Source organism: Lissotriton vulgaris, chromosome 10 (assembly GCF_964263255.1).
Source record: "Lissotriton vulgaris chromosome 10, aLisVul1.2, whole genome shotgun sequence".
Classification (NCBI taxonomy): Eukaryota; Metazoa; Chordata; class Amphibia; order Caudata; family Salamandridae; genus Lissotriton; species Lissotriton vulgaris.
The window spans coordinates 61,053,296-61,075,200 of NC_141698.1; the positions used below are offsets into that span (position 1 = coordinate 61,053,296).

The window sequence follows — 21,905 nt, forward strand, 5'->3', positions numbered from 1 at the left end:
ACCATGGTCTGCTTCGAAATTGATGGAAGCCCTTGAACTTTCTTTAAACCTCTGTCAGGTGTGGCTCCTACATCCAGAAGGTGGTAGCCAAGTACCAGATCCAAATCATAAACTTCTTTTATACCCTCAGTAGAATTTAAGGTCCCCTTGACCATAGAGGTCCAGTCCTTGCACAAAAGCTCTTCAAACCCATAGGGATCTACTGGCAAAGAAGATTTCCAACAGCAACAGCCAATCCCAGATGCCCTGAGGGACTAGGAAGTTATAATTCTGTCTGCGTCCGGATATTGGACAGTTTGCCAATGTGGTAGCCAAAACTGGTCCCGGTCAGTTCATGGGACAATAGCTGACATTATAAAGCTTGCAAATGCAAAGTCTCAAAAGACACTTATCAAATAAACTTAGTGTCGCTATAGTTTTCTGGAGATTAGCCGGTGTTTGATACAAAAATCCTGTAGCTGCAGTTAAACTAACTGAGCTGCTTCAGAATACCACACCTACTTCCAAAGACTATCCTGCCACCTGGACAGAATCTCAAAGACAAAGTGAACACTTCATTTGAGCCGCTGGAGTAAAATGAATCCATACACAGTGTAGGCCTCAGTTTTATGGTGTGCCATGTTACCATGTGCGAAATGAAACATATTTGATCTCAGGCACCATAGCCCTTGGCATTCCGGGGTTTCATTACTTCTCTTGCATTCGACTTCTTCTATTTTTTTAAATCTCTGTATTAAAAACATTCTTCTTCAAAGACAAACCGCTGCCTGAAGATTTACTTACATTAAGTATGCCAGCTAATGTGTTATATTGATCTGAATCCATCTTTCTCATCACCTTTGCTGTGTAAGCCCAGGCTGCTCTGCCAGAGCCACCTTTGGGGAATAAGGGAAGCAAATGGAGTCTGTGTTAACCTTTGCAGGCACCAGTGTTTATCCTGGGCAAGTGATGAACACAGGCAGTGCCATCTCTAACCCTGCCCAGTGCTCCCTACTTACCCCATGGACCTGTTAAAATGACAAAGAAGCGGAGGGGAGAGAGAATTAATGTGTATAAGAGCTAGAGAGTGAAAGAGAGGGAGAGTACTGGAAAATATGTTTTTTTGCTGGTTCCTCTAATTTTTCTCCATTAGGGAGGTTGTTTGTCATGCAGGGCAGAGCCTCCCTTGGGTGTCCTGCTCCCGCAGAGCGCATTTCCTTTGCAGCGGTGCACCGCAACCAGATCTGTGTTGGCTTAGAAGGCAATCTCTAAGTTCTTATATTCAGCTATCAATGGTACAGAATATATACAGAATTCCTGAGGAAGGCCATGCCGAAACGCGTTGAAGGAATCTTTTCTGTATATAGCTATGAATAATGATGTTGTATCAATTGAACACTGTATTTTGTAGATGTAAATAAGATTCGTTATGTAGCACATAAGAATATAATATATAAAAAGCAGAAAATAGGATAAAAATAGATTTAATAAAATAAAATTCTATCAGAAATATAATTGTCATTTGAATTACATCAGATAAAATCATGCATCTTGAGGATGTGTGAAAATATGCACAAAACCCGGTGCTAACTGTACTTTTCTTATAAAAATTGGCTTAGAAGGCTTCCAGGTGGCAATGGCTCTCAGCTCTGGCAGAGGAAGTTACAGCCCACTGGCAGCAGCTTTACAATGTTTATGGGTCGAGCAACATCAACTGCCTCCATGCCCTCCCATGGCAACAACGTCTGTCAGAGACCGCTGGGGCAGAGACAGGGCTCCATTCACCCGGCACAAATGTCGACTGGGGGGGGCAACTGAGCCCCACTGGGTGGAAGGCCCACGCCAAGCGACAGGTATCGACGATGATGTCGGCTACTGACCTAATCCATCTTGACACACAAACCAAGGAGCCTGAAGTGTGCGAGTAAGAGGCCCGATGGAAACCCTGTGGTCCAATGAAGGTGAGGGCCAGCATGAGCGTTTGTGATAGGATCGGAAAGATGGTAAAATAGGCCTGGGCATGTCACAGAAACTTTGGTAGAGATCTGCAGCGATCCGGGCAAGTAAATTGGTCCCCCAACCGGACTGTGAGGGCTAAAGACTAATCTAATTGTCTAGTAACTGGTTCCATCAGAAGTTTCTCTTAGGAATGGGTTTGCCCCAAGAGGGGACCGAGTCTTGGAAAGCGCTGTGGTTTCGATGGTGCCAGGTCAGCCGTCGCTGGACCTTGAACATTTCCTACCGGGCCATACCCATATTTGCAGCACTCAAAGGACGGAGTCTGTTGGGCTGGGTTATGAAGCGGGACTGGTGCGTGGTGTGTCTGGATGAAGCATCGCCCTCCTGGGCTGTAGTAACTCTGGATGCAAGCTGGGCCTTCCTCTGGTGGCTGCGGTTCGAGGAAGTGACGAGGCAAGCTGATTGGTCGCTCTATGTAGGGCCTCCTGAGTGCTGTCCTAGTGTGCATGGGCACCCTGGTCTGCAGCTCCAGTGGACCTGGTGACCCAGATCACTGGCTCAACCCTGGCTATCTGATTGATGGCCAGTCCCAGCCATCTGGTAAGTGGCCCAAGGGCTCACTCACTTGTGTCTCCACCCAGGTTCCGTAAGCTTGCACTTTGTGGGGTTTATCTGTCAAGGAAAACAGTTTCCTAGGGAGGGCCCAAAGGGATTAGCTGGGGGCCTAACCCTCCTTGGCTCTGGGCCCAAGGGGGGTAGAAGGCACCATGAGCTGATGGAATTGGGTGACAGTCCCAACACACAACAAGTTGGCTTCAGAACGGGGAGGACTCTTGTGCTCCTCCAGGGCATGGAGTTGAGACAAGACCTCCATGAAGGCCAGGCTCCTGGGTGACCAGCTCAAACAAGGTCCTGTGAGAGCTGTGGGAAGCCCTTTTTAGATGCCTGGGAACTGGGCCTCCCGGCACCAACCATTCACATCCCAAGCTACACCCGGAGATGTGGGTAAGGGTCTCTTTCACTCCTCGAACAATGCTTAATGCTCTAACTGGTCACTAGACAGACCTCTATTCGGCAGTCTTCTGTGTCACCGAGTGCCCAGGGCAGGGTGTAGCGGGCTGGGGGATGCTACTATTGGCTCCGGCAAAGCTCGGATTGGGTCCCCAGCCTGCTGAGGCAGGCCCAGGGCCTTGGGCTGCAGGCACTGACCATCGGTGTCCCAAAGGAGCTAGGATACCCAGGTGCAGTTTCAGTTTGGGCTTTCGTGCGCACATGTTCACAGGCCCATGGAGGTTTTCAGTCTCAGGTGGGATAAGAAGACCTGACCAGGCCCTGTTGCCAGAGCTATAGTGGGCTGCAGGCCCCAGGGCCTTGTCTCTATTTTCTGGACTGCGGTGTAGGTAAGCACTGATGACAGAGCTCCTTTACTACGGTGTGGTGGAAAGCTCTGACCGGGCCAAATCCTGGGGTTTGCAAAGTTTAAAGAAATCTTGTTTCATTAAAATCAGTTAAAGCTTGTCAGCTTTAAAATCATATTTTCTGCTACATCACCACCAGTAATAGTTCATTCTCAAGGTAGACCAGTCCAATGGGTTTGCCAACTCAGATTCCCTGCAATGAACCACATGCTCTTTTGTGTACAGAAAACATCACCAGCCAAGCAGGCGTAATTTCACATAATTTTATACATCCCTAGATGCACCAGCCAGAGACACCTGGCTCTTAAGGAAGTCTATGGTGTTTGGCAGCTGTGAACTGTGCTTGCTCGCACAAGGAGAGTAACTTTCACCCAGCCAGCGAGAGTGGAGAGCAGAGAGGATGAGACGAGCAGGGAGAGAGTGGAGAGGAAGAAAGACGAGGCGAGCAGAGAGAGAGAGTGGAGAGCAGGCAAGACAAGGCGAGCAGGGAGAGAGCGGAGAGCAGGGAAGACAAGGCGAGCAGGGAGAGAGCGGAGAGCAGGGAAGATGAGGCGAGCATGGAGAGAGCGGAAAGCAGGGAAGACGAGGCGAGCAGGGAGAGAGCAGGGAAGACAAGGCGAGCAGGGAGAGAGTGGAGAGCAGGGAAGAAGAGGTGAGCAGGGAGAGAGTAGAGAGCAGGGAAGACGAGGCGACCAGGGAGAGAGCAGATAGCAGGGAAGAAGAGGCGAGCAGGGAGAGAGTGGAGAGCAGGGAAGACGAGCCAACAGGGAGAGATTGGAGAGCAGGGAAGACGAGGCAAGCAGGGAGAGAGTGGGGAGCAGGGAGGACGAGACGAGCAGGGAGAGAGTGGAGAGCACGGAAGACGAGGCGAGCACGGAGAGAGCGGAGAGCAGGAAAGACGAGGCGACCAGGGAGAGAGCAGAGAGCAGGTAAGACGAGGCTAGCAGGGAGAGAGTGGAGAGCAGGGAAGACGAGGCGAGCAGGGAGAGAGCGGAGAGCAGGGAAGACGAGGCTAGCAGGGAGCGAGTGGAGAGCAGGGAAGACGAGGCTAGCAGGGAGAGTGGAGAGCAGGGAAGACGAGGCGACCAGAGAGAGCGGAGAGCAGGGAAGACGAGGCGAGCAGGGAGCGAGCGGAGAGCAGGGAAGATGAGGCTAGCAGGGAGAGAGTGGAGAGCAGGGAAGACGAAGAGAGCAGGGAGAAAGCGGAGAGCAGGGAAGACCAGGCTAGCAGGGAGCGAGTGGAGAGCAGGGAAGACGAGGCGAGCAAGGAGAGCGGAGAGCAGGGAAGACGAGGCGAGCAGGGAAGACGAGGCGAGCAGGGAGAGTGGAGAGCAGGGAAGACGAGGCGAGCAGGGAGAGCGGAGAGCAGGAAAGACGAGGCGGGCAGGGAGAGAGTGGAGAGCGGAGAGCAGGGAAGACTAGGCGAGCAGGGAGAGAGTGGAGAGCAGGGAAGACGAGACAAACAGGGAGAGAGCAGGGAGCAGGGAGGACGAGACAAGTAGGGAGAGAGTGGAAAGCATGGAAGACGAGGCGAGCAGGGAGCGAGTGGAGAGCAGGAAAGACGAGGCGAGCAGGGAGAGTGGAGAGCAGGGAAGACGAGGCGAGCAGGGAGAGAGTGGAGAGCAGGGAAGATGAGGAGAGCAGGGAGAGAGTGGAGAGCAGGAAAGACGAGGCGAGCAGGGAGAGAGTGGAGAGCAGGGAGAGAGCGGAGAGCAGGGAAGACGAGGTGAGCAGGGAGAGAGCAGGGAAGACGAGGCGAGCAGGGAGAGAGCAGGGAAGACGAGGCGAGCAGGGAGAGAGCGGAGAGCAGGGAAGATGAGGCAAGCAGGGAGAGAGCGGAGAGCAGGGAAGACGAGGCGAGCAGGGAGAGAGCAGTGAGCAGGGAAGACGAGGCTAGCAGGGAGAGAGTGGAGAGCAGGGAAGACGAGGCGAGCAGGGAGAGAGGGGAGAGCAGGGAAGACGAGGCGAGCAGGGAGAGAGGGGAGAGCAGGGAAGACGAGGCAAGCAGGTAGAGAGTGGGGAGCAGGGAGGACGAGACGAGCAGGGAGAGAGTGGTGAGCAAGGAGGACGATGAGCGCAGAGAAAGCGAGCGGAGAGCGGGGAGGATGTGGAGAGCAAAGAAAGAGTGTGGAGAGCAGGGAGAGGGTGCAGAGCAGAGAACGTGTGGAGAGCAGAGAGGATGAGGAGTGCAGAGAGAGCGTGGAGAGCAGGAAGGACAAGACGAGCGGAGAAGAGTATGTGTAGAGGACAGAGGACGCGGCGAGCAGTGGAAGTGTGGAGAGCAGAGAAACAGTGGAGGGCAGGGAGTGTAGAGAGCAGGGAGGACGAGACGAGCAGGGAGGAAGAGGCAAACATGGCGAACACGCCAAGTGGGGTGAGCAAGGAGAGAGCCAGGAAAGCTGCTGTCCTATTGATCCGCGCTGGTCAGAAAGAGACCGGATCACGTTGGACTAATGCACATTGATTGCTGCTCTTTCCATCTCATTGTTTGAAATGAAATGACAGGCTCATCCCCGCTGCATTTCAATTAGCATCTCCCTGTGTGCCATGAAACCCCTCAGGGTGGCTGTGTGAGATGGTCACAGAGGGGAACGCAGCTGCCTGCTTGTGCCAAAGGAGCTGTCACTTGAATCCCTCACAGTTTCATGTCCTCCTTAAAAGACTTGAGGATCACAGGCCATTGGCCTCTCTCCCTCTGCTTGGATCAAGTGCTTAATTTGTTTATAAAAAAAACTTTAATGCAGGAGCCCAATATTTCTGTTTGGAGCCAGCGGTGGTGAATGCCAGGGCTGCTGAATACCAAGGCTGCCTATTCTTGATTCCACCTCATGCCTCTTTGGCTCATCACCCTACAATTCCTGTCTCCTCTTCTGATTTTTGTAGGTTATTTTTCATCTCCACGTTCTCCCTTTGCCTCTTTTTCTTTTCTTTTCCTTCCTCTTGCCTTCTCCCTCTGCTGCCTATCTATCTATTGCACTGGACAAAAGGCCAATAATGAACAATAAGGCCATCCAAAAATGAGTTCAAGTCAGTGCTTAATTTGAGCCAGTGGTTTCCGGAGCTCAGTTCTGGCACTTAATCATCAACACCAGCACTTTTCATGAGTACCAGTTAAGCACACATTTGTTAATAGTAGGCCCACGGAGATTAAGTGATTTGCTCAGAATCACAGGATGTTGAGCGAATGCTAAGACTCAAACCTGGTTCCCCAGCTCCAAAGTCGCAGCTCTGGCCATTACACCACATTCGCTCCCCACTTTCATGGTTAGTAGTTGGTTCTGTTTTAGGTAGAGCTAAAAAGAGAAATGCAAGCTGCCTCCTGACGAGAGCCCTGGCACTTAAATTTTTACAAATTAACCACTGCTTCAAGTGTCCATGACCTGCAAACATTGGCACAAATTAAGCACATGTCCGCAGGACTTGTTTCCAGTCACCACATGCCTTTACGGCGCGTGTTCATAACCAAGGGCAATCCAAAAGCACTCTCAAGTGTGCTTGTTTCATCTCTAGGAAGCACACATCAAACTCAAAGCCACCACCAAAATTCACCAGACGGCAGCTAGCATCAATAACACAAAGGCAGTAGATTCAGCAGAGGAACATCTTTATGTATAAACCAGCTCTCTTTACACAGGCCAGCATCACTATCACCTACAGTACACATTCTAGAATGTTGCTTTGTTTGATGATGTCAGCTAGGATTTAGGGTGCATTGTGACATGTTTCACTGGATGGCCCCTTTAAAGGCTAGCAGTCAAAAGTGCCCAAAAAGAACCAACGAATGACAAAATGCTTTTTCAAAAATACCAATTGCCTCAAAAACAGTCCAATATGGATACAGTCTCTTAACCCACTTTACTAAATGTTAATTACAGCTCTGGTACTTTGACACTTACATCTGACTGCAGCCTGTCGGCGCTTGTTGCAAGACCAGTTGCAGGCATGCCAAGCTATCTCTGAGTCTGGGGTGGTGTGGTGAGTGAAAGATTACCTTGGCTGAGTCTGACAAAGTTGGTGAATTGCGAACTTTGCCTGAATCATAGTTTCTTTTTAGCTTCACCCATTCTTCGCTGCTAGCCATCCAATGTAGAATTAACAACAGCCTAAGTGGAACCTGTCTTGGCACTTGGCCTACGTAGAGCTATGTTTCCCCGCTGTGACTTAACTGTTTTGTTTCCTCCAAAATAGTAGAAACAGAGGTTGCCCCTCACCTCCAAGAATACACAGAGAATTGAAACTTCTTTGCAGATAAGCAGTCAGGGTTTTCGGCCAGGTTGAGGAATCATGACTGTTTTTATGAATGTATGAGAACAAGTCCTTGAACTAAGGGACCATGAGCACACTGAAGCTCTGGTCCTATTGGTTCTGTCTACAGCCGCCGACACTGCGGATCATGAAACACTCCAACAGCACCTGAAAGAACGGTTCGAAACTACAGGCAAAATACTGCATGAGCCCAACCATTCCAACAAGACTGCTCAGAATACGTGAAAGAGAAAACCTTTCCACGCAACCTCCCTCACTAGAGCATGGAGAACATCAAGGCTCCGCCTAAACCTCCATGGTGTCACACCTGTATAAGTTAACCTCAGCATATCGGGTAAAGGGCAGAGGACTCGCGTGTGATATGTACGCTAATGACATGCAGAACCACACAGACAATGGCAGTCTAGTCCAACACCCCATGTCAATCAGGAGTTGGATACATGTTCTGCGGAGTGTGGTTTAATAGTGAAAAAAATGAATTCCTGCTGATTAACAACATGATCAGTGCACCCCCCAGCTGTCCGCATTAAATTAGCTCCAGCACCCAAACCGGTTGCCGCAGTAGGGAATCTTGGGGTTCTGCTTGTCTCACTCGGGGTTCATCCCCCAGATTAAGGCGGTAGTTAAATCAGCTCTCTTTGACCTAAACGCTAGGACCAAAATCTGCCCTCTGGAATCAAAGGAGCAGGAGAAAAGGTTGGTTTAAGCTGTGGTCACTTCTAGGCCCCTGTACTGCATAAGTCCATACCTAGGACTGGCAAAAAGAGATCTACGAAAGCTACAAAAAGCTCACAACAGGAACGTAACACAGTCGATGCCTTCAGCAAAAATAACCAATGTATCAGCACAGAGAACGGAATTACAATTGATGCAGGTGAACTAACAAATCCAATAAGGGTAGAGATTTTCCTTTTTTCTTTTAAAGAATCAAACAACAAAACGCCAACATACCTATTAGACTCTTTTTCCTACCATCAAATGGGAAGACTGTCCAACTCCAATCCAACTCAGAACTAACCATCCTGAAATGGCGATTAAATACATTTGCAGACCAACTCCTGTAAGTTGTTGGCACAATACATTGGAAAGATCTTAAAAAATACCGTGTGATGCCTTAAAGAAAATAAAAGGCATTGGAATCATGCCTTCTGCAATCTAATGGCCTAGATTAAGCGGTCTTCCAACTGCTATGATCAATGTGTTCAATGTGCGACAACAACACTCTCTGATGGGCCATAATTTGCAAAGCTGTAGTAGTGACTTTCTTGTTTTATTTCACAGTGCTTCTTCCTGAAGTTAGTGTCTTGGCACTTGCATGGAATATGAATAAATGAGCTAACCTGTCACCTTATGGCATGCACTGAAGCCTCCTCAGGGCAGGAAGCTCCCTTTGTCTAGACGTGTGTATTTATGATGTGTTCATGTAAGCTCTGCCCATCTCATCATATGGAAGGAGGTGACTGATGCACTGCAAGGTCAAGGGAGGTGGCTGCATAGTAGGGTCAACAAATTAATGATGCACAGCAGGTCAGGGGAGGACACCAACAGAGGTGAGGACCAGTGATGGGGCTACAGTAGGGTCCTGACCAGGATGGGCACCGGAGAAATAAGGCGGGAGGAGTTTCAGGAGATGACTGATGAACAGCAGGATCAGGAGAGGATTCATGTATGTTTAAAAAATGACTGATGCACTGTAGGCTCTGGAGGGGACTGAGGTACAGTACAATCATGTGCGCAGTGACGCATAGTAGGCTCGGAAACGAGTTGGCTCTTATTGGGTTTGATGGAATTTTTAGTCTTTTCGATGCTGATGACGGAACCGCTCCGTCATCAGCCGCTGTAGCGCTGTGCTGATGATGGAGCAGTTCCGTCATGGCCCACTCGCCATGCCTGCGCGGCGCGGATTCCGCGCCTGCGCTGGGTGTTCCATTGAGCAAGCGGGGCCATGACGGAACAGCTCCGTCATGAGCACAGCTCAACGAGGGTGGTGACGGAGCGGTTCCGTCACCAGCATGGGTGCGCCGCGCGGCCGCCCCGCCCCCGTCGCCCTGCAGCAGAATAGCAGCTGCAGCGAAGGTGTTAGGGAGAGTCGTGTCAGGAGACAACTGGCGCGCAATAAAACCACAGGAGGATTGATACACCATATGATTAGGTTGGTAGGGTCAGGGAGGTTTTAGACAAAGTAGGGTCAGAAGAAAATTGATGGATCATAGAGTCATAGAAAGCTGAGCCACAGTAGAGTCTGGAAGGATTGATGCTCAGCAAGGTTTGGCTAGAAATATGTAATAAATAGGGGTGGGTGGTAAAGCCTGCTACGCTGGCAAAGTTTGCAGAGTTTTGTCCACTCTGTGCTCTTCTTGAAGTTCAGCAAAACCTCTGCCAACCACTGCGTGGTGGAGTTTCTATCACGCACAGCTCGTCAACGTTAAATTGGCGTGCGTGAGCGAGAAAAAAGAAGCACTAGACGGCCTTCCGCTAGATTTCTTTACGAGGACGGTTGCGGCAGGTCGTTTCTGCTCACATTAAGAAAGTTGCCTCTCGCATTGCGAAAGCTGCAGCTCAAGTAGAAAATCGACTCGAGCGGCATAAAGAAGCAGCACCCTCCGGCGTGCCACGTGCCATTCACACTGATTTTACAGTACGGGAATAGCTCCCGGCACAAAAAACAGCGTAAGCAACGCAAAGGACCGGAATTCCGCTGCTTGCGGAACTTAGCGGCATTTCACAGTGTTTTTAGGTAACTCAGCGGAATTCTACAGAGTAAAACTCAGTGAGTTCCGCCCACCCCTAGTAATAAATGATGAGAGTTATGGGATTCTTTCACAGCAGTGTCTGGATAGGATTTGTGCCCATTAGGATCAGAGAAGGTTTGGTGCAGTAGGTGCATGAGAGGCCTGATGTGCAGTAGTGTTGGTGGTAATGATTCAGTGTACAGTTGGAGAAGGGCCTGCTCCACAGCGGGCTCAGGTGACAACGCCTACCCAGAAATTTCACGATAGCACTGAGACAAAGTAGGGTCAGAAAATAATTGATCCACAGGAGGCAAAATTGATGCACGGTAGAGTCAGTGGAGGTTTGAGGCACAGTAAGACTAAGTGGGGAACGACACACAGGATGGCAGGGAGAATTTCTACAAAGAGTGAGGAGAGGATTTTTAATGTGGTTAGAAAAACCGCCCCACCTCCTCTGCACTTTAGTAAAACACAGGAACAGATATCAGCATTTCCTGGCTTTTACTACTGCTACCTGATTGGTACCAGACAATCCTGGTCTCTAGCTAGTTGGATGCAAGGTAGTTAATACATTTCAGCAATAGGCGGCACCTGAGATTAAAGGGCATTATGTGTTGGACCGGTAGCCATTCCAGATTCGTTCGGGCTGAAACACAAAGCCCCATCTCCCTAGATCCGAAATCACAGGGAGCACTAATTATGTCTGGCTTGGAGGAATTATATCTGAAAAGCAAGGGGCCAGAGCAGTGGTGGGCGGCATGGGTCACGGATAGGACGGTGGGGTCAGAGGGAGGATGAGGGCGATTAAAAAATATAAAAAAATGTACCTGATTGCCTCGTCCCTCCTCGTCTCTCCTCTGTCGTCTCTTGAGGTCTGAACAGAGAAGTAGGAAGCACCCAGCTCCCCATAGCCAATCACAATTCTGCAATGCAGCGTTGTGATTGGTCTGAGCGCCATGGTTCGGCACCCAGCCAGAGACTAGGGGGGGGGGGTTGGCATGTTCCCCACCCAGGCTGAAATGAAGCTTAGGTGGAGAACATGCAAAGTGTGCATGAATGTTTTGCCGGCCCGCCAAGTATACATACGCACTTGAAGTGGGCAAACCACTTCTCCCTGCTCGCTCTCAGAGCAGAGCAGCCCCACCCGGCATGCAGAGCTGTTGCAGCAGGAAACATAAACTGATAATAACATCAAGTTATTATCGATTTATGTTTCCTTTATTTACAATGCTAAAAAGCAGTGAGGCGACACTTGTCCGCCTTAGCGGAGGAGCCGCCACTGGGCCAGAGTATACCCTTTTGCTGTAGTTTAATCAGGAATTGATTACCAGTAAATCGAATGTTAACTTAAGTTTGGAAGGAAGGAATGGAAGATGGATCATAGAGTACTATGTTGATGGAAACTATTGTCAGAGACACCACCTATCCGGCACTTAAGTAAATATCTCCTTCAATAAACTCTAAATTCTTCCCTTTGATGGAGATTGGAAGAAAATATCACAGGAGCTCAGAAATGGAGAGAGATGACACAGAAGATCTGACCACAGTGCCAAGGAGTATGGGCTTTCTTTTGGAGTTATTCAGCTGGAAACATTGGTTCTATATTCGGGTCTCCGATTCCCTCAAAAGCGGTTGTAGATTGTTGCGTGGACCCTATCCCAGGACTATATGATGTACAATTGTGTGTCATCAGCAAAGAGAATTAAGAGTAGAAGAGGTGTGACGTGGAGTTGTGGCTGTAAAGAAATAATAGCCAGCAGTGTCAGAGGAAGATTGATGCCCAAAGTGGCAGAAGAGGCCTAGTATGGAGAAGAAGCGATAAACAAATGACGGTCAGCACGGTTAGACGCAGACTGATTCACATTGGGGTCATGAGAGTGATGGTGATAAATGAATGATGCCCAGTTGGGTTAGAGGCAGACTGATAAACATTAGGGTCAAGAAGGAAAGTTCTCGTATATAGCAATTTATGGAAATAACAGATGAATAAGCCATGGATGTACATTGTTACAACGCATGCTTTTACCACACATGCCTTTACAACGCAGGTTTTTCATCGCAAGTCGTTACAGCGACTTGCGTTGGGGGGCGCTGGATAGTGAATAGTTTAATTTACTATTCCAACTCCAGTCCCCGTAGGGAAGGTGTTTGATAGTAAATTAAACTATTACCTATCCTACAGCGCAATTCGTTGTAATGACTTGCGTTGAAAAACCTGCGTTGTAAAGGCACTGCGTGATAAAAATTGCATCGTAAAGGATGTTTCCCATAAGCCATACAACCCATGCAGAAGTTTGTTTATTACTTTTAAAGTTTCACTTTATCCATTCTTAGGAATAAGGACAGAAATCATAAATGCAGTCAAACAGACAATCACCTCAAATTTCTGCCGCAGCTCTTCATTTCCTTCCTCCCCTTCAGGTGGGACAGGGACATTAAAATATTCCCCTTCCTCTTGGCTCAGTAGTTTAAACCTGAAACAGAGAGAGGAGAGGCTCAGAGGTTCATGAATGCAAAAACACTTTGTAGGGTTTTGAGAGGTCCTTCCCCCTGAACCACCCCTGTACCCTAGATCCTGCTCAGACTTTTAGTAGGGAGGAGGAGGCACACAAGTTATTGAGAGACAGTGTTTTGAATCCCCCCCCCCCCCCCCCCCACCTGACCCCCCTCAGTACCAGACAGGTAGATTCTTGAATCCCTCTTAGCATCAATTGGAGACAGGACAAGGTCATCTTTGTTGCATCACTATGATGGATTTATCTGCAAACAAGTATCGCCAGCCTGTCCAGTCATTATATATACTACATGCAAGTTTACAGGGTGTGACCAGATTTTGTTCCATTGGTGGAATCTCAGGTCACACACAGAAGCATGGGGTGTTGCCAAATTACAGAAGGAATCCGAGGTTACTGGTGTTAAGCCTGGCACGGATGGGTGAACACATGGTTCTAGGGTTGACGGTCTGCAAGAATACTGCATGTCCCCTTATGTGTACTGGATTAGTTTCTTTTTCATCTCAAATGTTATGAAATATTTAATATGGGCTGAGATTAATACATACTTATTTTTTATGTATTGTTGGTATAGTAATACGTCACTAGAGACTTTGTTTTTGCTTTTTGCTCCTATTGCTGGATGAAGCTACACTAATCATTTGTTCTCGATTAGTATTTGATGTGTTGTTATTTATTTTTAGCCCTGAGGAAGTCGGAGGCGTATGTGCCCCTAGGACGAAAGACGTGTTGGTTGTTTTGACTGTATATGCCTTCTGTGGTGACTAAGAAGCTTTACCTCTGTCTATGAACTGATTAAAAGAAATATGGGCGTATTAAAATATTTGTGGATCCAATAAAAGACAACGGAAATGACAACTTTTATTTAGATATTTAATGTGTTACTTTGAGTGCCCAGGACAATTTTTGTATATTTTAAAAACCTTTGGGTTATATTTGGGTTGTGAGGTGGCCAACTCTTGCCTTAGAGCACGAACTGTAGTTTGTATATTACACCAGATTACCCCGCTACACCGAGGAGAGCACCCGCGTGCCTGGCTACCGTTTGTGATTAGTATCCTATAGATTTCAGGACCGATTCTCAGCATGTATAGCTCGCTCTTTTATCATCGCAAGAGCAATACCTCAGATATTGCTAAGTTTGGAAATAAAAATATATTTTAATCACTAATAGACATTTGAGTGTGTGAACAACATAAATGGTTACGATTAAGGTCTATACAATATTAGTTACTAAAAGGATGCATTTTTTACACAATAATCATACATTGTATCTTGGACAAATCTCAATTTAGAGTATACTGTAAAACCAGAAAACCTTCAGAGAGTAGGCTATTCGGTGTACATGGACACACAAGGTTTCATGTAAAGAACTTCTGAAGAAAATGCAGGGTATGCTGAGTCCTCCTGAGACTTTATTAAGGAAACCAGGATGTGATGAATACAGAATTAGGTATGTAATTGCCCCATTTCTAGACATCACACTGTACAGATACTTTCAGCTTTCTACATTACCCATAATAGCATTACAGTTGTGAGCTCCAGTTGGGTTTGCTTCAATACCTTCTGGATTGCCTTCAGAGAATATATATTAGAAGCAGGCTCAACTTGCAAGAGGTTTTCCAAGAAGCGCCATCTTTTTGCCAATTCCAAATTAAAAAAAATAGGATCTAGTTGGGTCTGCAGCCTGTTATATCTGCAACTACCAATGTCGATGCCAGAGCCTTTCCAACAATACGATGAATTTCACACTGTGATGTTGCGCATGAAGACATCTTATAGGTTAGAACTGCTGTAGCACATTGTCAGGTCAAACCAAAGGACTGCGAAGACATCTTACGGACTCAATTTGCTATAAATAGCTCGATTGCAAATTCTGTGAGCGATTAAAAGCCATACGGCTCCACTTCCATTCCTCTTAATCACGGAATCCATGTTCTCGCTAATGGCAAAAAAGCCTGTGTGGTCTATGAAGATTTTAGAAAGAGACAGCACAACTTAAGAAAACTTCAGCTGTCCTTGACTGATTTAGAATCTGAAACAACATCCGTGCATCCATACGGACCGCCAAAAACTTTCTCCAGTTTAGGAAAGTGTTGAAGACACGCCTCTTTAAAGAAGGCTACCTCATGATTCAGCGACAATCAACTTCTGCTCCGCGGAATACGCGAAATCTTGAATTACTCCTCGCCTTTCACCCTAGACAGTGCTCCACTGCCCTTTAGCGAGGCGAGGCTGTACGAATAACATATATAGACATACATTATCAGGGCGACTGTAAAGTCAATTTGCTCTGATTGTGTCCATTGTCTCTTTCCCTAAACAGACAGTAACGTAAAAAGGAAAAGAGGAAACATAATACAAAATAGTTCAAGAGTCTGTCGAAGGTGCCTTAGCAAAGGAGAGACCTCTTTAGATAGGAGGGCTGAGTGATGGCCAAGCAGCAACGCAGGCAGTTGCTGGTAAAGAAGGTGACCTTGGGACTGCCCTCAAGAACTTTAAGCAGAAATACTCTTCGCTCTAGAGCCCTCAACACAGTTTTCAGACAGGCTGGTGGTACTCGGTTCAAATTCTTCCGCGGCTATGGCTAACGTGTAACAAAACATTTCTGGCACCTCTCATTTTGTGGTGTTGAAAAACAGCCCCACTTCAGGTTCCATCTGTGTATTTGCGCCCTGCCCCACACCGTGTTGTGGGTTTTGGAGATGCAGCGGGGCACTTGTCGGCTGAGTAGTTGGAATACAGGCAGATCCTACAGCATTTATTTCTGCCTCTTGGCTTCTAGGAGCTTCTGGCAGGATCTCTTATTAGCGGTACCGGTTCTCGGAGTCTTACTTTCTGGTTTGCAGTTTGTGCTCCTAGAATGACTTCTCCATCAATGGTTTGTGCTCTGGTTGTATGTCAGAATATTATATAGAGAAACAATGGGGAATTATTTTTATAGACGGTCTTTAGGGACTAACATTTATGTCAAAATATATACTGGCACCACACCGTATCCCAGCACTCAGGTTCCTTGTTTTATATGACTTCCGCAATCTTCAGAGGATTTTATTCTCCCACACTTATTTCAAGCTGGTGGCACAAAGTAGGAGAAGTGTGAAAGAAAGACAGGCATGTAGGAACATGAAATGGAAAGATTGTTTAGGAGAGAAAACTGGAGCATGTGAGAGAGGTGTAAGATACGAGAAAGAGATGGCATGGAGAGGGAGAGCATGAAAGACAGGGGAATGGAAAGACAAGCAGGAGTACAAAAATGTAAGAGAGTAGAGATGGGTGTGAAGATTCATGGAAAAGGGAACATGAAAGGGTGGAAGGATGAAAAAGTAAACCTCTTGCAGAACAAAGTTTAGTTTTCTCTTTAGCATCAGAGGTTGGAGCACAATGGCTGCAGAAAGGCTTGGTTGGGCACCACAGAGATAATCTCTTTCACGCACTCGCGACCGAGTGAATGCAGAAGCGAGTGGCTGATTTCAGAGATAAAGTAGAATTTCCAATCCCAGAGGAGTCTTATCACAGAACCCTGATGCCTCTGATCATGAAAGTGCATTAGCAACTTCCGATCCCATCTCCCATGAAAGAATGACACATGGCTTGAAATCAACCTTCCATTCAAAGCACTCTCCGGTCTCTGGACATAAGAAGCCATGGCTCCCGCCCATTTATCGGATTGGCTCTCTGAGGCTTCAGGAAGTAGGTGAGCTTGTCGAGATCATCAGGCAATCGAGGGATTTAAAACATAGGGAGCACATCCACTATTGCAATATGAGAAGGATGTTTGCAAGTTTGCTCCAGGTACCAAGTATATAGATCTTGGAGGCCCACTGTGGTGTTCACTATTTGATACATACTAAGGCCCTCGTAACAAGTTAGGCGGAATTGATAAGGTATTTACCACACGTGGTGAATACCATTACTCCGGAATAAGGTACTTACCACGAGTGATAAATAGGGGTGGGCGGAATTTGCGTAATCGCGCTACGCAAAGCTCCGCGAAACGGTAAAAAATCTCCACGAGCACGCAAAAGTTCTGTGAACATGCGGAATTGCTTGTTCTGCCCATTCGCGATCCTTTTTTCTTGTTTGCGAACGCTGTATGCATGCTCGGGGAGAAATATCTCGCAAACACGTAGTTTGAAAGCGCGAACAAGCAAAAAATTCCATGAAGCAGCGGAGCGCCGAATTTTTGGCAATTCCGCGTTCTCCACGGAAAGCGGAATGACCTAAATTCCGCAAATTCTGCGAGGCCTCCTATTCCGAATTTCCGACTTGCAAATGAGGACTAACATGCAAAATCAATATTTACCACACCAAATTTCGCATGTTTCATTTTTTCCCGGCATTGTCTCCTAATAAGTTTCATCAGGTTTGATGCGCTGGAATTAATGGAGGGAAAACTGTGAGGTATTACTAATTATCACACAACTCCTAATCCAATTCCTGCGCAAATACGTGTTTGCACGGGGATCGAAATGTAGCCCTGTACTTGTAATGGGGGTGTAAATGGGTTGGTTAACCGATTGCCGGCACTTGCATAGTACCAGATCTCAACCTGCCGGGCTCAGTGGTCCTCATTCCTAACCTTTTTGTGGCATAGACCCAAAATGGCCCCCAGATTTCGCCTTCCGCTGCGAGAAGGACTGATCCCTGTACTCATCTGGTACTGCCCGTGTACGGGTGTAGCTGGATTCGGCATGATTGTCAGTTACCCAGGGCTAGGGAGGGGGCGGGCACACTATGATTTCACCTCCACTGACAGTTAGGTGTATGAAAATACAGTGGGAATAATCAGCTACTGGAATTAATATCACTCTTTCAGGGCATCAACTTTTATGACAATTTAGAAAATTGCTATCAAGCTTACTCTTTTTCGCTCCACGAGCAATTATTGAACTCAACAGAAGAGTTTGACAGATTCCTGCTATCTCCAGCTTTCTGCTCCAACTTTCTCTTGTTTTCTGACTTTTACAAGAACCCTGATTGCTAAGATGTGTCACCGTGAGGCCAACGATTACTGGCCACCTTAACTACAGTTTGGAGAACAGGGTACTCTGCAACAACCGCCCTATTTAGAGTCGTGGTAATCAGCATGTGTCTGACGGCGGAGTCTCTGCTGGTGTCACTGGCAGAAACTTTCGACCAATGATCTGACTGACTTTGGGCCGTGTTGAGAGTGGACGTCCCACTGTAGGAGTCAGGGCAGCCAGAGAAAGCCTCCTCCTTCCAAAGAGGGAACCAAATCAATGACCCCCTGCATGCTCACAGCAAACTCCTAGCAAATGCGGGTCAATTGTTTTTTGTTTTTCAATAATAACAAAAATCTTTGGTGTGTGGGCTCATCGAACATGGCACCCACACAGCAACTGCATTGCCTTCAACGGAGCTGCCATGGCAGCACATTTTCTGAAGGCACACCAGATGCTCCTCTGCCCAGCGGACATCTCTAAATGTGGCATGCTGTACTTGACCAGGAAGGCGGAGAGCCTCCCTCCGTTCACCAGCCAGGATGGAGTACAGCTTGTCAAACCCTAAATAAACTCCTATGTCATATGTCTGGTGTTTGGCTAGGGACACAAACAATTTAAAGATTATCCCCTTCGCTGCGTGGGTTATTACCCCGCTGTGCTGGGGGGGAGGGGGGCGCGCACAGCGCCCACATGCTCATGACGAGCTCAGCTCGTCATGAGGCATGGCGCTCCTGTGCTCATGACGAGCTGAGCTCGTCACAGGTGCATTGGCTCCAGTGGAACGTTCAGCACAGCAGGGGAATTCTCCCCACACCTGAGCGTTCCACGGGCCATGACGAGCGGAGCTCGTCATGAGCACCGGAGCGCCGTGGCTCATGACGAGCTCAGTTCGTCATGAGCATGGGAGGGGTTATAGAAGAAATTTCAGCTATTCAAGGAATACACCAGGGAGAACCTAAAAAAAATGTTTAGCTTTTGACTTTTTTTTTGTTTTTAATAAGGCCAGATGAAGGACTTGCACCTTGGGATGTAAATTGACACCTATAAAACATCTGATGAACCTTATTGACTCTGACAAATTGCATAAATGTAATAGATTGAGATCATTTTTGGAACAAGATCTTTGTTCTTAGCTAGAGGACAGAAAGTAATAGTTAGCGAAAAATGACTGAGTTGTTAAAAGTAATCCACTAATACTTGAGGAATAGTGGAATATTACCACACATGATCTGGACATGCCCAAGCATGTTGGCTTCAAACTAACTTCAAAAAGCCCAGCAATACAACAGATTTCGAATTAGGGCATTCTTTTTCATTCAAAATTGTGAGATTGCATGGCTTATCTGTTAAATGGAGTTACAGCAAACAGCGTTAATAAATCATTGCCTGGGAAAACACAGAAAGAAAATAACTTTGCCAAAATGGCTCTGCACATATAGCGATAGGTTCCCACGTGACTTGCTGAATCATCTATATCAGCTAACACTTGGCCATGCTAAGGATCTGACTGATCCTGTGCTAAATGATGTATGGTCCATGTTTCTATAGATTTGTTTTAAGGCAAGTGGGCTTTATCTAACCAGAGATGTCTCTGACCTACCATAACCTCTCCTCCAGGATGAAAGCTGTTGTGTGAAAGTTGGACCACTGCATACCATAATTTTGTTATGGATATATTTTATTGATATTATGATCTCATAAGAACATTTTAAGATGCATTTCCTTTTCATACTGGTGATTTTAGTGCAAACAATCCGCGCCTACCTCTGATCAATATTAATGTATAATAACCTTTGCCAATGCATGGGTTTTAGATAAATGATGATTGATTATAACTTTAGAAGGAGCAATTGAATAGGAGGCAAGCTTTATACACATTTCATGATCTACCTCTTTATTTAATAAAATTATTGTATCTGATTAAAAATGTAGGGTGCAATATAAAATGTGGTTAGCTTCAGAAACTATTATTAAAAACCCATCAACATGATACTATATTATTTTTATAAATAAAAATAATAATTTCCTTTACATTGTATCAATGGAGCTAGCCTCACCTATTCCATTGCCCCCACTCATGTTGACCTCACGTTATCATCTTGCCCGTACTCCTTTCCCAATTTCGCCCTATTTTTTACAGATTCTGGATCTCCCCGTCACTTCACATTTCTCCTGTTTGATACTTCTTCTGACCCATTCTTATTCCGCCGCCCTATACTTTTCTCACTAACCAATGTTTGCGACATCACCCCAACCTTATCACACCCCCCAAATTTGTACTGCTCCCCCTCCTTCACTCATCCACACCATCGTCATCTCTGCAACTGCATCCTTATTATACCACCAAATCCTTATCTAGGCCACTCCATCAATCTTCCATCCTCCTATAGCCCCTCATGCTTATTTCCTCACTCTAACCTTTACCTATTACTGCATACATAACCCATTACCTCACGCTTCCATAATTCCAACTGGATATTCCTGCCTTCCTATTTTTCTCCTCCTACCCCGTTTACCTCTTTCTACTCCATCGCCTTTTGTCAGTCTTACTTTTCCTTTTATCCTGTTCTTGTGCAATTACACATCCTTTTTCTGATGGTGTGTCATGTGTCTGATACTATTTCCTTTCACCCACTATTCCACTCCTTTCTTGAAACACCACCCATCTCTCAATTCCACTTTGCTCCTGATATCATAAAGTTTTACAGCTATTAAAACAATATGCTTGTGTGCCAATCCTTTCTTGGATACTCTAACTTTGAACTGCTGGTCCACCCTTCTCCTAGCACCCCATGGTTCTCCTCCAACTCCACCAGTCTCTTTATATTCCACCAACCCTCTCTGCTACCACAGCATTCTCCTATTTTCCTATGTTTCTCTTGGGGCCCATCCTTCTTTTTCTACTTAATCTTTCCCTGTTATTCCACCCGAATGTCCTATTAGTTCATCCTTTTTCTTCTCCATTTATTTTCCATCATGCCACCCTTCTCCAGTTACTCAATATTTCTCCCATCTAATCTTTTTTATCCTATTGCCCTAAACATTTGCTGATAATTAATTACTCAATCCTCCCTGCATTGGATAAATATCTTTTGTATGCCTATATTGGGGAACAATAAGTTTACTTCTGGTGTGGATGAAAATGCTTTTAGGGTGTGTGTAACCTCAAGGGATGCATTAGACCAGGTGACCCATTTGAGTAGAGATATATTAAAATCCTTCTACACAATAAAAGCAGAATACAGTTTGTCAAAGACAAGGCAATGCCAATCCTGCCAGATTCATCACTGGTCAAGCACAGTTCTATTAGACATTGTGCTAGTCGTCCCCTAACAATGTCGGAAAAGTGGTGGCTAATGTAAGAGGATGACAAAGGCTCATATTAGAAATTCATGGTTTCAACCTTCAAAGTAGGATGCCTTACTGGGGAGAAATCTTCATGGCGGGCAGGCTTGAAGTGACTACTCACAAAGTATGAAATGATAGAGATATTCATCAGGTTGCAAGACACAGCCAGTAACTCTGCAAGCAAGGAGGCCCAACCCTGCACTGGTATTGTACACCTGTTAATTTGCAGGAGTGGGCACCAAGAAATTTCGATAAATGCAAGTGGGGGTGCTGGTACCCTGGTACACAAATCCACCTGCTTTGGCAACATCTGAAATGTCCAAGTATTGGATTGATGTTTTCAGGAAAACTGATGCGGTGTTCAACAAGGCCATCCGCGGCACTCCCAGCATATACACTCATGGGCTTACTTGACAGACAGATGTATTGCTTCTTCTTACAGTAGATGATTCAGCACTTGTGGGTGGCTAGTAGGCCCTGCCCACTCTCTGAGGGAATATTCAGGTTTTGAATCTCAGCGAATGGTTGAATAAGGAGTGGGATGTTCTGGGAGTGGACAAATGGCACTGTTTCTAGAGTGTAAACTAGAGGTTTTAAGAACCCCTCTAGGACACATGGCTGATGAATTGAGGAACTTACTTACTCATGATACCTGGGAGTCTTGTGGACCATACCACGGAAGCATTTGTATCTGCCAAAGGGCAAGAGAGCGGAGTAAGTGGA

General features: G+C 46.6%; 1 protein-coding gene across 2 annotated transcripts in view; it reads right to left on the reverse strand.

Annotated features, from left to right (window-relative positions):
* Positions 1–21,905, reverse strand: part of PRKCB (protein kinase C beta) — a 963,846-nt gene that overhangs the window by 367,141 nt on the left and 574,800 nt on the right. For both annotated transcript variants that reach the window (XM_086940462.1, XM_086940461.1), the window contains exon 8: positions 12,732–12,828. In XM_086940462.1, the coding sequence (XP_086796588.1) occupies positions 12,732–12,828 (97 nt within the window). The remainder of the gene's footprint in view (positions 1–12,731; positions 12,829–21,905) is intronic.